At 34.0% G+C, this 18,621-nt stretch overlaps 1 protein-coding gene and 1 long non-coding RNA gene across 3 annotated transcripts in view; one reads left to right on the forward strand and one right to left on the reverse strand.

Moving 5' to 3' along the window:
* The window catches only part of LOC145247423 (uncharacterized), a 50,394-nt gene extending 38,444 nt beyond the window's left edge, over positions 1 to 11,950 (forward strand). For both annotated transcript variants that reach the window (XR_013863258.1, XR_013863259.1), the window contains exon 3: positions 8,723 to 11,950. This is a non-coding gene — a long non-coding RNA (uncharacterized LOC145247423). The remainder of the gene's footprint in view (positions 1 to 8,722) is intronic.
* Positions 1 to 18,621, reverse strand: part of LOC145247225 (uncharacterized) — a 73,432-nt gene that overhangs the window by 47,106 nt on the left and 7,705 nt on the right. The window contains exons 2-3 of the mRNA XM_080108851.1: positions 14,825 to 16,818; positions 12,769 to 12,879 (exon numbers count right to left, since the gene is read on the reverse strand). Coding sequence (XP_079964977.1) covers positions 12,769 to 12,879; positions 14,825 to 16,070 — 1,357 coding nt within the window. The 5' untranslated portion in view covers positions 16,071 to 16,818. The remainder of the gene's footprint in view (positions 1 to 12,768; positions 12,880 to 14,824; positions 16,819 to 18,621) is intronic.

The following is an 18,621-nucleotide window of genomic DNA, read 5'->3' on the forward strand; positions in this document are numbered from 1 at the left end:
TCATCAATGACAGAAGAGAAACGACCAGGTTTGGGTGCTGTTTTCTCAGATCTGGCCATTTACAAGTTCATATGGTGAGGTATCATTACAATACGTTTCTTTCATTTTATCAAAAGGTTTCTGTGCTGCGTGCCCTTTCAAATTCAAAAAAACTGATCACAGTGCAACACTCAACATGCTCCATTTCACTCAGTTCAAACACATGTAAATCAGAAACCACAATTAGTTTAGAACTGTAATTTGCCACATAACCCATAGAGATATAGATCATTGCATATGTAAAATTTCAGCTAGATCAGATACATCAGTGTTTGTAGATGACAGTATTTTCAAGTTTTCATTCTGTTGGCCTAACATTATGGATACTCAGTTATACAAGTGCCAGTTATTGTCACTTGGCTTATGGCACTTATTTTTGGTTTGTGGTGTCAATTCTATTTGACAATCTTTTAAAGTTGATTCTTTTTCACGTCTGTCATGTTAACAGAATGTCTGTTGTTCATACCTGGAACTTTTTTTTATCTATATATTCCCTCATTTTCTTATAAATGGTTGATTTCAATGAGATCCAAACCGATTTCTCCTCATTTTATGAGAGATGTATTCTATCCATACATTTCTGTTGTAAATGACTCTATGCAAGGTCAACCTTTTTTTCTTAGATCTGAAAAACCCTGCAGATACCAATGTTAATTCATAAAAAATGTTCATTACAAATAAAATAATAATTAAAGAAAAAATTAGAGTGACAGATTATGTACATGCCAGTGAGAAAGATAGAGAGACAGATAGAGGGATAACTTGTCTTGCCACATGATGCGACCCCATTCTCTGCTTGAAGTGTTGCCAAAAGAGAGAGACAAAATCTGTCCAGAATTCACATGGATTCAGTGACACCTCTGACCCTTAGGATGTCACTCTAATTGAGAAGAAATCCTTCATAATTGAGACAATTGTTATTTTATTTTTGTTCCTATCCAGAGTGCCCTTTTTTGGGAGCTAGATTTTCCCACATTAAAAACCGACTTTTGTCTAACTCTAACCTCGTGGGGAGGTGAGTAAATAGGAACATTTATTTTTTTATATTTGTTGTGTTTTGTTGGACATTGTTCTATTAAATAAAATTTAATGTACCCTTTATTTTTTTTTAGTTCATATCGAACATTTAATTAAAAATTAATTTTTTGAACTTTCTTTGAAAGAATGGAATATTTCTCCAACAATTATATTTTTTAGTAACGTAAATTATTCAATGCTTACATGTTGTAACACACAAACAAACAAAATTTTAACACATTTAAATATATTTCAATGTCCACATGTTCCATATTCTCATTTTTAAAACATGACGTCTCTTCCGAAAAATACATATAACTTTAAAATATTTGGACATAGTCAATGACAGTTTTTTTTATTATTAAGAGAACACTTTAAAAAACATTCTCATGTAAAAATTATTTGTTTACAATTTTAAAAACTAAAACAAAATTAAATTAAATTTTCAACTTCCATGATGGACTTTTTTAACCTCATAAGAAAACAAACAGTTAAACATATCAACATAATATTTGTTGTATTATCAATAAATAGTATTGTTTCTTTAATTTATAGTAACAGTATTATCAAACGTTATGAAAGTACTTGAATACAGTTCTAGTTAACTACGCATTTAATTAATACAAATTATTTTACTATATCTGGTTGGAATGAAATTTTTCCTTCTAATGGCACGTATCCAAATAAAGACTTGCTCATTCTCTTTAGGAAAAGAAAATATATGTACCTTGAGGCCTTTTTGATAATCCCCCTGACAATTTGGTACAAGACAAGAATAAACCATGTTGGACAGCAAGCTGAAAACTGTAGACGAAACGGCTACTGATAGGGACACTTTAACGACATCTCACTCTGGTAATGACGTCATGTTCTCAGATTCGCTGACCTCCTATCTCGGTAGCCTCGGTAATAGTCAGTAGAAAGTATGTTAGCTGATATTGTATCTCTCTCTCTCTCTCTCTCTCTCTCTCTATATATATATATATATATATATATATATATATATATATATATATATATATAATGTGTGTGTGTTCTTTTCAAATGAGATAATGAAGATCCACATATTTCACAAGAAAATTGTTTCTGCCAAACGTACACATGTGCTCTTTCAAAATGATTTATTTGTGACTATTTTACAGGCAAATGGTTGTATTCGCATGTACTTTTTGAATTGACCCGTGAAAAAAAAAAAACAGGTGTTTGTATATTTCACAGAAAAATAGTTGTATTCTTAAGTTGTTTTTTTTTTCATGAGAGGATGAAGTTCCGTATATTTCACATGAAAATGGTTGCATTAACATGTACTCTTTAAAATTTATTTGTCTATTTTCCAAGACACTGGTTGCATTCACATATTTGAAAAAACAAGGGATTGGACCTAGTAATTCACTCCCATTCATCTATTTGTTCGCACTTTTCTCAATAACCACACCTTGGATTTTTTTAAATTTTGCACAAACATTAACTATGGTGAAATTAAATTTTTGCCAGAACAAATTTTCCAAGATAACTCTTGTTATCCCTAGGGAAGATTATAGGGGTAAAATTGCCCTCAAATCGTTTGTCTCTTCATTTGCTCACACTTTTCTCAATAATCACATTTTTTTTTAAATTTTGCATAAACATTAGTCACAGTGAAAGTAAATTTTTCACTCATCTGAGGCATTACACATGCTGGGCTTGTTTTGAGAAAATAAATATCCGTATATTTCACAAGAAAATGGTTGTTCTCTGTAAACTTTATAAAATGAATGTATTAACATCTCTTCCGAATGGATTCATGAGAATAATTTATTTATTTAAAATGTTAATCAATTAGTTCTTAGAGGTCATGGTGTCTCCTATCAGCTATTTGATTTCTCTATAAGTTGCATTTATACCCATGAGCTCTTATCATATTGTTAGATATTGACAGAATAAACCCTCTATCAAATGGTTAGTTGAAAATAAAAAATAAATGAAATGGCAGCCGGGGTCAACTTGCTGAACTTGAGCTGATGACTTCAAAACTGAAAATTAATAGAAACTGACATAATGTCACATGGCTCAAATAAAAGTGGGAAAGAAGACGACAGTGTTTGGAAGCATGCAATATGTGGACATGAAAAATGAAATGAGCTGACAAAAAATGATTAAACAGTGATTATTGATATCTTTATGTCTTTCCTTGCTAGTTTGTGATTTGAAATGAAGATCAAGTCAAATAAACCTATTCTGTCTTCTATCAGCTTTGTTTTGACTTGATTCTTTTGAAAGTATGAATAAGGAGTTTTCATTTCAGCATGGAGTGCCCTTGATCTAGGGGGATCACTACAGAAATGCATACACAAGTAACGACTGGCAACCAAGTTATAAATAGAATTTTCAAACTTTAATGTTTCTGTAACAATTATGCCAACTTAATTTCTGAATGTATTACACAAGGTTCAAATGTAACAGAATAGCTGGAGATTGGGATTTATAGAGATGCAGTTGAAACGTTTCAGGTTTATAATTATGTATTTCTCACATTTTTTTCTAAATTGTGGGGGTCGCCTGGCCTTTTTTTGGGAACTGACTTCCTCCACAAATAATAAAAATGAAAATAAGAAATCTTATGTGCAACAAAAACGGAGGTTTATTTCCGGAATAGAAATAACAAACAATAACAAGCAAACATAGTTCTCAATATTTCAGAGTTCTTTTTTTTTGAGTTCATATGAAAGATGGAGAATCTCCTTTTTTTTTGTGTTCTTTGAATGTTCAAATATGTAACAGAGACAATATTAAAGTTCGTCTGTTAAAAGAGAGTATTAATGCGCGGAGCAGTGGAAATGAAATAATAGATGCTTGCACGCGTGGCAAGTCCTAATGAGAAAGCGTTGAATGAGTCGGAAGAGTTTAAAGAGACGAAAGAATGCTCGAAAAGGCTAAGAGACTAAAGAGATAGATTTTGTGTTTGTGCATGTTTATATATGATTTGATCGGCTCCAAACGAGCTCTAGAAAATCAGTTTTAAAATATGTCCTAGGAGGAATTCCATTGGACGGAAGACATCACATGGGGTGCTTTCAACTAGGTCCGCACCTTTGGTATATAAAGATCACTCCGGAATTTGCGTGGGTGTCATTTTTCATTTTTTTAACGCGCCGAAACAATCAATTGCACTGCGCGCCTACATTGTATTTAATGATTTTAAATTTGAATATTAAACTGTGCCAACTGGCACAAATACTCCCCTCAGATTGGAAAAAAAAAAAGGTTTGTTTTTTTTCAATATGTAATGTATTCCTTGAAATGTTTCGGCCAGTGGACTTTCCTACCCGTTTTTGTCGTGGGTTTGGTGTCCTTGTCATTTTCTGCTGGACTCCCATGTTCTAAGGGAATTTGTTCTGGTGGGGAAATTGTCTGAGGGTATTCCTCAATGTATGCTGATTCAATTCGGTCGATCACGATGTTGTCTTTCCTGTCTTTCCCTTCTTGTGCAATTAATTCCATAGTTAACGAACTGGAATTTAGTGAAGTTATTGCAGCTCGTGATAATGCGTCCGCCACGATGTTTTCTTGCCCCTTGACGTATCTGATGTCTGTGGAATATTGGGCAATATAATCAAGGTGTCTGATTTCTCTTGGACCATATTTATCTACATGCGTATGCAGTGCATATGTTAACGGTTTATGGTCAGTGTAAATACAGAAGTTTCTTCCTTCTAACAGATGTCTAAAATGTTTAATTGACAAATAAATTGCTAATAGCTCCCTTGAAAAGGTACTGTACTTTGTCTGTGTCTTGTTCAGTTTGGCTGAGAAAAACGATATAGGGGTCATTGTATCCCCTGTCAGTTGATGTATAACTGCTCCTACAGCTATGTCTGACGCATCTGTTGTAAGTGTAAGCTTCGATTCTTCGCTGTCCTTAATATAATTCAATTTTGTGAAATTGACTAAGGCAGTTTTAGCTTGATGGAAAGCTTTTAAAGCTGATCCTTCCAGTTTTAATTGTTGGTTTTTCGTTTTGTTCTTCAATAATGACGTTAACGGTGCAAGGATTGTGGAACAGTTGGGTAAAAATCGTCTGTAATAATTAATTATACCTATGAAGCGACGAACTTGTCTAACAGACGTAGGTTGTGGAAAATCCGTAATGGCGCTTACTTTTTCGGGTAATGGTGATATACCATCCTTATCAATTGAATGTCCAAGGAAGTTTACTTCTTGCTGACTGAAAATACATTTGTCCAAGTTTATTTTTAAACCGTAATGGGACAGTTTTTGAAAAACTTGTTCCAAGTGTTGTTTATGCTCGTCGAGGTTTCTACTAGCAATTAGGACATCGTCCACGTAAGCGAATACGAATGGAAGGTCCCTAAAAACCTCGTCTATTAACCTTTGGAAGGTTTGACAAGCGTTCCTAAGTCCGAATGGCATTCTGACGAATTTGTAAAGTCCAAATGGTGTGGTCAGTGCTGTTTTGTGGATATCTTCATCCGCCACCGGTATTTGGTAATACGCTTTTACTAAATCCAGTTTGGAAAATACCGTGGCATTTTGCAGTCCGATTGCAAAATCGTGAATGTGTGGGATAGGGTATCTATCCGGTACAGTTTGTGCATTTAATCTCCTGAAATCGCCGCATGGACGCCATGTTGTCGCGTCTGCTTTCTGTACCATGTGTAGAGGAGATGACGACGCACTTTTGGAAGGTCGGATAATTCCTTGTTGCAACATGCGTTGAAATTCATCTTTTGCGATCTTGTACTTATCCGGCTTTAGACGTCTGGGGGTGGCGTAGACGGGTTGTCTATTCGTTTTAATATAATGCTTTGCATTATGTTTAATATTATCTGTGACCTTGAATGGCTGAGTAAGTTGTGGGTATTTTTGAAACAGCCAACGAATGTACGTCTCTTCAGGTAAGGCAGAACTAATCCCAGTAGACTGGTATCTTGTGGTGATACCTTTAATTACGATTTTTGTTTGGTTATCCGTCAGTGTGCGACTAGTCATGTCTACTGATAGATTAAACCGTGCTAGGAAATCTGCTCCTAATATTGGTGTCGTCACGTTGGCTATGGTAAAAATCCACGGAAATGTGTGGCGCAGGCCGAGATTGACGTCTAAATATTTTTCACCGTATGTCGGTATTTGTGTGCCATTAGCTGCTTGGAGGTGGTATGGCTGTGGAATAGCTTTTTGTTTACGTAGAGGTGGTATCACGCTGATTTCAGCTCCAGTGTCTATTAAGAAGTTATATCCGTGATTATTGTCACAAATATAAAATAGACGACCTTTAGTGGAAAATCCAGCGACAGTCGTCATCTCTACTGGCCGGAATAATCGTTTCCCTGATTCTTGTTTTTAAAAGAACAAGGATAAGTGCAACGCCGAGCTTGTGTGCCAAATTTTTTGTGGTAAAAACAGATTTCGTTCGCTCGTTCCCGTGTGTTGCTTCGACCTCTACTAAGACTTCGTTTTCGGTAGTTCGATCGTTTATTAAATGAGTAACGATGGTTTAATTGCATTAATTCCTGCACTTGTCGAGTGAGATTTTCGACCGTCATTTTTAGTCCCGATATATCATCGTCGCACGTCTGTTTCTGCTGTGCTTGTGCTGAGTTTACTTTGCGGTGCCTCAGATTTTCATGGATTCGATCTGCCATATCAGCGAGTTTTTCAATATTTGTCTCTTCCGTTGTGGGTGCTAGAATTTGTACTGTTGTGTCTGGAAGTTTATCCAGCCACAGACTTCTCATTATATTTTCGGACATTTTCTTGTCCCCTAGCAATGTACACATGTATCGCAAAAGTTGTGACGGAGTGCGATCTCCCAATTCTACTTGGGTGAAAAGATTGCGTAACCTTGTTTCGTTTGAAAAGCCTGTCCGTCGTAAGATGGCCTCCTTAAGTTCGTCATATGGGTTGTCTTCTGGCACATTCTCCAATAAATCCGCCACCTCTTCGACGACGTCTGCCGGGAGTTTTTCCACCAAGTAACAGTATTTGGTTCGTTGAGACGTTATCCGCTTTGCGTCGAAAAGGGCCTGGATTTGGATAAACCAGGTCTTTATGTTGGTAGGATTAAATGCTGGTATATTTACCGTTAACGTTGCCAGAGGTTTTTCAACACAGGAAGGTTCCATGTTTGTTTTCTTCGCTCGAAAGTGATTTCAAAGCCTTTAAACTGTCAACTGACTTTATCCGAGGACGCGGAGCTTGAAACTGTGGTCGAAAAAAAATTGTCGCTTTTGCCGCTGAGTCATGGTTGTTTAATAGCTTATAAGATTCCGTTGTGCATATGATTTCTGCGTCAGGTCACCAACTTGTGGGGGTCGCCTGGCCTTTTTTTGGGAACTGACTTCCTCCACAAATAATAAAAATGAAAATAAGAAATCTTATGTGCAACAAAAACGGAGGTTTATTTCCGGAATAGAAATAACAAACAATAACAAGCAAACATAGTTCTCAATATTTCAGAGTTCTTTTTTTTTGAGTTCATATGAAAGATGGAGAATCTCCTTTTTTTTGTGTTCTTTGAATGTTCAAATATGTAACAGAGACAATATTAAAGTTCGTCTGTTAAAAGAGAGTGTTAATGCACGGAGCAGTGGAAATGAAATAATAGATGTTTGCACGCGTGGCAAGTCCTAATGAGAAAGCGTTGAATGAGTCGGAAGAGTTTAAAGAGACGAAAGAATGCTCGAAAAGGCTAAGAGACTAAAGAGATAGATTTTGTATTTGTGCATGTTTATATATGATTTGATCGGCTCCAAACGAGCTCTAGAAAATCAGTTTTAAAATATGTCCTAGGAGGAATTCCATTGGACGGAAGACATCACATGGGGTGCTTTCAACTAGGTCCGCACCTTTGGTATATAAAGGTCACGCCGGAATTTGCGTGGGTGTCATTTTTCATTTTTTTAATGCGCCGAAACAATCAATTGCCCTGCGCGCCTAAATTGTATTTAACGATTTTAAATTTGAATATTAAACTGTGCCAACTGGCACACATAAATGAATTGTAACACTTTCTGCATTTTTTTCTCTTTGCCACCCCAGTATTTCTGCCAAAATGGAGCTTATTTCAGTCAAATTATTCAATTTCATCACTGTTTGAATGCATTTATCTTTACCCTTCTACAAATCGAAAATGCACAGACATATCAGAGTTCTTTTTGCGACATTCACTAGTCCTGATGCATAGTTCTACTTTGTTCATATTGATCTAGTAAAAAATTCTAGCTGGACCTTGGGTGGTCAACTAAAGTTTCTTTTTTTACTCTGCATTTATTTTACATATTGGCTTGAAACCATTGTTATGTGACACCTTTGCAGAAACTGTAGCACTAGCCCTAACTTAAGGCTGAATTTTGTCTCTCTGAAACCATTACATGGCAGACAATTCAGATCTCATTAATTCCAACAACAAAATGCATGCAGACTAGAAGATTTTATTAAACGTTCAATTGGCATAAAATACTTTCATCATCAATTGAATGATGCTTTACATGCTGCTCCAGGTTCATAGCAATGGAATGAATATGTAGTAGTAGTAATGCAGCTATCCAGTAAGATTAAGGATATTTCATGACAGAATTGATTTATGCCGTAAATTATCAACAGGTGCAAAATAGAATGACCCAATGTCACCAAAATAATTATCTCTTGGATTTTAATCATGTTTTAGGCATGCAGCTTTTCACATGAAGGGGCACTTTTCCACCACTTTTGGTGCAAGTGTATTGATGAGCAGATGAAGGCCTGCTTGGCAACAATCAAAATTGACCTGAGTACACTATGAGACCTACAGGCACTGATTCGGAACCTGATCTAAGGTTGCATTGACATCTTCTGACAATTTATAAGCTGCCAGAAAAGCCGATGCAATTAATCAGCAATCAACAAAGGTAAGTTTACAATTTCAAGAAAATCGATTGCAACAAGAAATCTTTTTAAAATCGAAAGTGAACTATTCTCAACATGTTATATGAAAGAAGACTCAAAGTCAGAAATAAGTGAAAGTCTTTGAAAGGAACATTATTACAAATTTGCAGGGAGGTACACAAATACAAAAGGTAAAACATGGTTATCCATTCTTACCTTAAAATCACTTTCCAATACTTTTTTAAAAGATTTCTCCTCACACTTGTTTCCATAAGATCAAAATTCATTTTTGATACTTTCTATGAAAAAGAAAACATTTTTTTCGTTCATAGTTGTGTCCAGGTTTTAGTTGAAAATAAAACAAAACTTATTTCATGAAAAAGAAATTATACTTTTCTTGAAAAAAAATCTTTCATATAATTAAACTTATCTTCTTGTGTTGAACTTTTGTTTTCAGTGTTTTAAATTTATTGTCTGGTAATGTTCACATCAGCATTTTCTGGCTGCTTATCATAAACTGCGGAACATGTGATCTTGGGTTAAGTTCTGGATTAGTAGTTAATGCTCGACTATAGAATCATATTGTGTGACTCAGCTTAGGATTATCGTAATTGGATTATAATGGCCAAAGAAATTAATTGCTCAATCTATTTCTCTTTCTTTTCTTAAATGTTAAAATGGTTCTGTCAAATTCCTGTTTTAGAGAATATAAACCTTTACTTCAAGAATGAAATGATTAACAGCTGAGCAGAGACATACGCCACACTCTTAATAATCATCGACTACTCCCTCAATGAACAGAATATGACAAGATGGACACATGATCTACTATACATCAACCAAAAGATAAAAAAAATTGGGTAAAAAGCAGAAAAATGGACCTAACATACATCAGCACAAACCATTAAATATAAATAATCGAATGATTACGTATGTAAACAAAATCTGAGATAATTATTAACTTAATGGAGAAAATAAAAATACAGATGAAAAATACAAAGAAACATTTTCCAGATAGATTTTCTAGCACAAAACTATTTTGTTTTTAAACGATTTTGTATAATATTCAAAAATACTTTTTCGGTTTTAGACAATATTTTAAACAATATTGTTTGATCAGATAAATTTTAACCTTTATTTTCTCCTTTTCAAATGTTGAAATGGTATTGTGTTTGAATTTGATTTACAGTATATATTCTGGATCATTTAATACTGAAATATGAGGGTCATTTAATAAATAAGGTGATTTGGGGGGGTATTGGATTTTTAATACAGATTAAAGTTTATTTTTGAAAACTTGTTTTGTTTTAATTCATTTTCATATGGATTTAATTTAATTTCTTTTGCAGATTCAAGAAAAAACTTTGAGTTTTAGCAATTAACAAAGATGACTGACCAAGAAGCATGCTCCAGTCAGTTATCAAGTTTTTAGTTACTGAAGAGTGTAAACCAGTTAAAATTTATAAGAGAATGTCAACTGCGTATGGTGCCACATGCTTCAGCTGAAAAAATATCTCCAATTAGGCTAAATTGTTTAAAGAAGAACAGAGCAGTATTGAGAACGAGGACATGCGTGGGAAGCCTAGAGAAGTGAGGTCTGCTAAGGTGATCGAATCTGTCAGTGACTTCATTCAGTTTGACAGAAGAACAGCAGATGTTATGGCAAGAACTTTGAAGTTTTCTGTTGGGATAGCACACAAAATTGTCCATGATTACCTTGGCTACTTGAAGATCACCTGATGGTGGATGCTAAAGATGCTTACTGCAGAGCACAGAGGAGGGTCGAGTTGTCCCAGCAGTATATCTTTTGCTATGAGAAGGATGGTAATGAGTTTCTAAACAAGGTAGTAACATGTGGCGAGGAATGGGTTTGGCACTATGAGCCTGAGTCCAAATAGGAATCCATGGAGTGTAAGCATATAAGCAATCCAGTGCAGAAGATGCTCAGGTTCTAGAGGTCCATGAAAAAGATGATGCTCACGTTTTTTGGGATATGCAGATCTCAATCTCCATTTCATTTCTTGAGAAAGGAAGCACTGTGAACAATGCCAACTACTGTGAATTGCTGAGGCAGATCAAGAAAGACATAAAGAACAAATGCAGAGGTGATCAGTCAGAAGGAGTTATCTTTCATCATGACAATGCAAGGCCTCACACAGCAGCCCAAATGGTGCAGACCATCAACGAGCTGGGCTGATAACTGCTCCTACATCCCTCTTACAGTCCAGACCTTGCTACTTTGGACTTGAAAGCATTCATGAGAGACACAAAGTTTGAAATTGGGAATGAAGTCAAAAGAGTTATGAATGACTGGCTGAGATATTAGTCCAAAGATCTGTACACTGAGAGAATGCAGAAGCTTGTACACAGGTGGGAAAAATGTGCGACATTGCTGGAAGACTACATTAAAAAATAAAAAAGTTTCTATATGTATTAGAAGTTTTTATACTGAGATTTTGAATGACCTTTGTACAATATCTATGTAAATTATTCAGTGTATACTATAAAGTAAACACAAGTCTGAAATCATCTATAGTTGTTTACTGAGATTTAGATAGAAGTATAAAAGCAAAAATACTGTTTGTTTTCTTATATCTAGCATATCAATCGAGAATCAGTCTAACAGAGACTGAACCACTGTAGGTGTCTTTTCTCTGCTAAGCTGTAGTATTTGTTCTGTTTTGTTTTAGGTCCAGCTTTCCAGGCCTTGCCTTCTACCTTGAGAACAAAGTAGTTTATAGCTAACTGAGGCGCCCTCACAAGCGAATGATAATGAGGTTGTTCAGGAATTGTTAAAGAGTCAGTGTTCTCCACTTTCTGGCCTTGTGAGGGAAGTAAATAAAATATCTTGGATACACATTAATAATTCTCAAAAATACTAATGTATAAAAAACAATTTGAAAAATTATAATTATGTTCCTTTTCTTAAACATCCATGTCATGCTGATGGTACATAGCACCCATTACTTCTTTGTTAAAAAAAAAAAAACAAGCATTTATATGAGTAAATAATTCTTATATTTAAGGGACAGTTAATAAACTAAACACATTGAAGAATAGTTCTTTCAAATAATTTAAGGAATACTAAATACTAAGTTATTTTTAATAAAATGCGCTATTTAAAAAAAAATAATACTCTAAAACAGTAAGCATGATATATGTTATTTACTCATAAAAACATCCTAAAAAGTATTGCTTTATATCATGAAATCACAATTCTTAGAAATATATTTTATAATCTTCATATTAAAGATCATAATATATTGACAAAAATATTGATAAAAACTATTAAAGTATAGACAAAAACTATTAAGATATTGACAAAAACTATTAATATATTGACAAAAACTATTAAGATATTGACAAAAACTATTCACGAATCAATGCAGAACCGTACCTAAATAAATTTGATTCTTTTATATTTATTCAATAAAGTTTGTAAAAATTGACCTATAACAATCAACGTACGTGAAATATACATTATTATACACATTTTTATTTGTTAAATAAGAATCGATTAATGCCCATAATCTAAAAAACTTTTTATTTCTTTGTTTTATTTTCAGTTTAAGAAAACATTTATAAATGCAAAATGTTTTCCTACTCACCAAACATTCAGACACATTCAAGAGAAATAATCATATTATGAGTTATTTCCCTTTAATTACACATTGTTTTTCTTGTTGAGTAATGTCATGTATTAAGAGAAATTTTTAAAAGTTCAAATTCATCAATATTACTAAACATTTCTTCATAAACATGACAGTCACTTTTTCATTTATTCACTAGTAGATAATGCATTATTGGAAACGTCATTGCTGTTCAGATACACAGTTCCTATTGACTTACCCCTCCCCACAAGGTCAGTTTTTAATGTGGTGTAAATCCAGCCCTTCCAAAAAGGGCACTTTGGATTGGGACAAAAGTTGCCTGAGTCTAGAAGGACTTCACCTTCAATGACTGAAGAAAGAAAAGATGAAGTATAAGAACAGATATTTTGCATGTAGGCAATAAATTTTTAGGGGAAATTCGGAATTCTTTTATTTGGTGAATTTAAAGTATTGAAGATACCTTTGAAGAATCAAAATATCTAAAGTATAATCTAAATTTATTTTGTATTCAAAATAAAATGAAATGATTGAGAATTAACAATAACGTTCACAATTAAGTTTCTCTACTAGTGCAATTCTACAAATTAGAATTCTAGAAAAATAAAAGCAAATCTACAAATTGTACAATTCTATCATTTCATGTCAATTTTCAAGTGTGAGATTCTGTGAAAAGTTCTACAATTTTTATTTTCAGTGTGAGATAAAATTGACAACATGTATTATGTTTCTGAATTTTTGATATAAGGATTGATAATTATTTGTATTATTTATTAGTTATACTATTATGCACCTAAAGAAGTTTACATCGGCTAAAATAGCGTGCACATGATGCTAAAGATAAAAACAGTAGTACGAATAATCTAAAATTTCTATTTGTATTCACATGGCCTAATCATTTAATTGCCTTCCTAAGGGTGATTTCTGATGCAATGGAAAATCCTACTCCTTAAAACCAGACACTAAAAATTGCCTCAGTCTACAAGGATTAATGAGTGATTTTCTAGAGTGGTATTTGATATGTACAAATTTAAATAGAATGTGTCTCAATATTTTTGACATTACACGAGTGTATGCCATCATAAAAATTGCCTCAAACTACAAGGATTCCTCTTTATCTCAACGTTTTTTTCCTTTTTTTAAAGTGGTATGAATTGAAACGGACAGATATTTGTATTATTTATTAAGTTATATTATTATACATCTAAAGAAGATTGGAGGTTACATTAGTCAGAACGGTGTGCAAATAACACTCTAGTTGAAAACACTATTCTGAATAATCTAAATGGGAAAATATAGTTCCACAAATTTCTCTTCTATTTTATTCACATGGCTTAATCATTTACTTGCCATTCAATGAGTAGACTTAAATACAAGGGTGGTTTTTAATGTGAGGAAAATTCTACTCCTCAAAACCAGACACTTTGGCTAGGAGTATAAATAAAAATTGCTTCAATCTTCGATTTTGTACCCTTTTCTCACTTGCCCCCCTCCTTTCCCGACCTAAACTTACTGGACTACTTCATTTGACTTCCCACAACACCAAAGCCAGCCTGATCACCGTGATCTGCCGAGTATTCTCCAAGCTACTGCCGTCGCTTGTGGAAAGGGTATGCTCCCAGTTCCAGACCTGTATTGAGGTGGTGATTGAGGTTGAAGGCGGCTACATTGAATAGACGTCAAATATACTACATAATCAAGTTACTTGAATTGATTTTTTCAATAAAAGTTTTAAAATAAAGCTGATGTGTTTTCTTTAGGCTACACTTTTATTATTCCACCCTGTAACAATTGCTTCAGTCTAGAAGGAATAACTGTTTTTTGTGAAATATATAAATACAAATTTAAATAGATTGTGTTGCAATAGTTTTGGCATTATGTGTCAACATGTGACCATAAATAAAATAAAAATTGCCACAGACTACAGGGATTTCTCCTTGGTGCAGCATTTTTTTTTTTCAAAGTGGTATGAATTGTGTACAAAAAATAAAATTTCAGTATGAAATGTGTACAAATGTAAATAGACTATGGTTTCTATTTTTGTAATTGTCTTATTTTTTAGTTATAAGCTAGGTATGGCACAGGCACACCAGCTACTAACATTCACCCGCTTTTTATTAACTCCAGCAGATAGCTCTTTTCAGGATTCTCGTCCAAGTGCAATTTTCAAGATCTCTCTTGCACTTGGTCCACCAGGAATACTGGTTAGATAAGCTTGAACGTTCTTCTTCATAAGCCGTGTGGCACCTATAATCACTGAGATGATGGATATCTCCCTAAGATTCCAGTTTCTCTTCATATCATACATGTTCGTCTGTGTCTGTGTGTTCGCAGATGTTTTTGCAGATGAGCGTACTGTGAAAATGCCAACTGACATATATTGCAAGGATATGGCTTTTCACCAGTATGTGTGCGAATGTGAGTTTTAAGATGATAATCCGTTGAAAACGCAAGGTGACAAACGCTACAAGAATATGCTCTCTCTCCCGTGTGTATGTGCATATGACGTTTCAGATTAGCATTGTTTGAAAATGCGAGACCACAAGTTTTGCAAGAATATGGTTTCTCGCCTGTGTGTGTGAACATGTGCGTTTTTAGGTGCGAATCAAGTCGAAATGCCAATCCGCAAACATTGCAAGAATGAGGTTTCTCATCAGAATGTGATAGGATGTGACCTTTCAATGAAGCATTATGTGTGAAGGACAAGCCACAGATTTTACAAGAATATGGTCTCTCCCCAGTGTGGGTACGGATGTGACCTTTCAAGGTTGACTTTTTCGAGAATGCACTGCCACAAAGATTGCAGGAATGTGGTTTTTCTCCTGTATGTGTACGCGTGTGCGTTTTCAGGTGAGCAACCTGTGAGAATGCCGAACCGCAAACACGACAAGAATATGGCCGTTCGCCAGTGTGCATGCGGAAATGTGTTTTCAGATGCACGTCCCTTGAAAATGCAGATCCGCAAACTGTGCAACAATATGGTTTCTCTTTTGTGTGTGTGAGCATGTGTGTTTTCAGATGGGCATCCCTTGAAAATGAAGACCCGCAAACTGTGCAAGAATATGGCCTCTCCCCAATATGTGCACGCAGATGCGTTTTGAGATGTGCATCCTGCGAGAATGTGGAATCACAAATGTGACAAGAATAAGGTTTCTCACCAGTATGTGTTCGCATGTGTCGTTTTAGGTTAGTGTGTTTCGAAAACGAAGACTCACAGACGTTACAAGAGTATGGTTTCTCTCCTGTGTGCGTTCGGGTGTGATAGTGAAGTGTAGAACTATCCTTAAATGTGGACTGACAAATCTTACAAGAAAAAGGTTTCTCCCCGGTGTGCCTGCGTATGTGGCCTTGCAGAGTTGATTTCTGCGAGAATGCAGAACCGCAAATTTCACAAGAATATGGTTTTTCTCCTGTGTGTATTCGTATGTGCATTTTCAGATGAGAATCTTGTGAAAATGTAGAACCACAAATTTGACAAGAATATCGTTTTACTCGTTTTTCTGTAATTTTCATATCATTTTGTTCTAGCTGAGGATGGTGCATCCTAACAGATGCCAGACATTCAGCCACTATTATTAGGGAGCACTAACTTCTACTAAGGTTGCTTCTTTCTTCTTCTTATCCTATATTATTATGCCAGATTTAATAACTGTTTTCTACTATGGAGCTGTAGAAAGTGTATAATTATAGTGGATGCTATATGACTTTAATTCCAACTGTTGTGCCCTGTCAAAGTAGACTTCTGCGACTCGCACAAGATCTGCTGAGCATATTTGTATGTGAGCTTTAAGATGAAAACCTTTTGAAAAGGTAGAACTACAAACCTGACAGGAATATATTTTCACTGTTTTTTTTATTTAACTTCAGTAAGTTTTAAGATATCAAGGGGCTCCCTCCTGGAGCTAACACTTGACTCTGTTATGATTTAAATTTATATCCGAGGGCTCTTTTAAGAATAGATGCTGTTCCCTTTATGCCTGCTATTTGTATCTCGTTACAGCTTGGTCTTCCAGGGATTGCTTCTAAGTATTTCTGAAGGTTCTTTGTTTTCACAAATGGGTAGTCAGATGAGAATTCTGTGATAATGAAAACTCACAAAGATTATACAAGTAAGGTTCCTCTCCTCTATAAATCTAAATCAGGTTCAAATTATTATGTACATTCATACTGGAAAATTATTTATCTGCATGTGTCCTAATACAATCAATTTACTTTACAGTAAATGAGTCAGCAGTTATCTTCAAGACTTTCCTATGTTCTTCTTTGAGTCTCTTCTTTCCATCATTGTAATCTGCAAATAAAGAAGAAATTACATCAACACAAATCCAATGTTATTTATTAATGCATTCAATCTATATTTTAGATATTATTCATGTTCAAGAAAAAAATATTAATGAAAATATTCAGCCACACTTACTCCATGGAATAGCATTTTAATAATGTAGATGTTGTGGTGTAGTAGACAAAAAAAAATAATCGAATGCCAAGAAGTCAATCAAGCTAGATAGGTACATACTTTATTACTAGAGAATGTCCCTAAAATGTAAAGATTCATCTACTGTATAATTTTCTTATAAACATAATGGAAGGAATCTTGACTGTCTAGATGTTTTTAAAAGAAGTCACAGCTTTTTTCCAACATTTTGCACAGCGTAAAATAGGAATTTGATTATACCAATTATATATTATATACAAATATTTGTATATTATATACAAATATTTGTATATTATATTTGTATATTATATACAAATATTTGTATATTGTATACAAATAACTGAATTCTTCAATTAAGAACGTAGCAGACTAAGAACATTGAGTGTGCAGTTTCGATTCTGCACTCCAATTTTAAAAATATAATGATATGAAATCAAAGAATATAAATTGGTTTTTAATATAAGGGAAGGATTTTCGTATATTTAGAAAAACGCCTTTCAATCTGTTTGCTTGATTCTCTCTTTGTTCTCTTTTGATTCTCTCTCTCTTTATCTCTTCGTGTGTGTGTGTGTGTGTGTGTGTGTGTGTGTGTGTGTGTGTGTGTGGAGAACTCATATCCTTTGTCCTGCTGATTATGTCATATTAATGGAAACAAAAGAAATTAACAAAAAATTACAATCACGGAAAAAAATCACCAGTTTGATTTTCAAAAACAGAATTGTATTGATTGTAATACAAAATTTGTTCAAGAGAAAACAAAAAAAAATTCTTCAAATTATTTATTTTACAGAAACGAGAGAAAAATGGAGCAGTGTTGAATATATTAAATTTTACCTTTTTAAAAGTGCAACAAAACTACAACCAAGTGTTGTGACATTGAAGGGACGGTCATAATTAAGAAAACATGCTGGTATATTTACAACAGTGTATGTTTACAGAATATGTTTAAATTTGTACAAACTTTTATAGGTAGCTTTGAGAACTCTTCGTCCACTAGTATTTGTAGGTGGCTATCTCTTAAATTAAACTTTGAAAAAATTTTCCTCTAGACTAAGCAGAGGGTAGTCATAATCCTTTAGTGCATAGTTCAATCTTCTGGAGAAGTTTGAACTAATATTTTTTTACAGACTATAGGCAAAGCTCATTTACTTTATTCCATTTGTGATAATACCTTCATTTTTTTTTTAAATTTTCAATGACATGAATGGAACATTTCCTTTCTTTTTAAAAACTGATTGAATATTTTGTTTTAATTTTAACTTGGCACTTATTTTTTAAATATCCTCCCAGACTATCAGAAAAAAATTCTTTTAATTCTTTCTTTAGTTTCTATGCTTTGGTGATTAAAGTTTTCAGATTTTGGAGAAAAGTAGTTTATGGAATATTCTATCATTGAAATAAGCTCAATTGTAGGGCTTACATATCAGCCAAAACATTGGACTGTCGGTCCACATATTCCTACACTAATTTGCTGCAGAATATTTCCTCTTGGCACATGATATGAATTTTATATAAATACTATACGATAATAATTCCATTGTACAGTACCCGGGTTTTTTTGATTGATAATTAACCTAAATCAAACGATAAAAAGGCACACAAGAAAAGAGTCTCAAAAATTAACATTTCTCTGCTAATACAGTATCGTTTTTATTCAAA

Source organism: Euprymna scolopes, chromosome 25 (genome assembly GCF_053919585.1).
Source record: "Euprymna scolopes isolate OS-2025 chromosome 25, ASM5391958v1, whole genome shotgun sequence".
Classification (NCBI taxonomy): Eukaryota; Metazoa; Mollusca; class Cephalopoda; order Sepiida; family Sepiolidae; genus Euprymna; species Euprymna scolopes.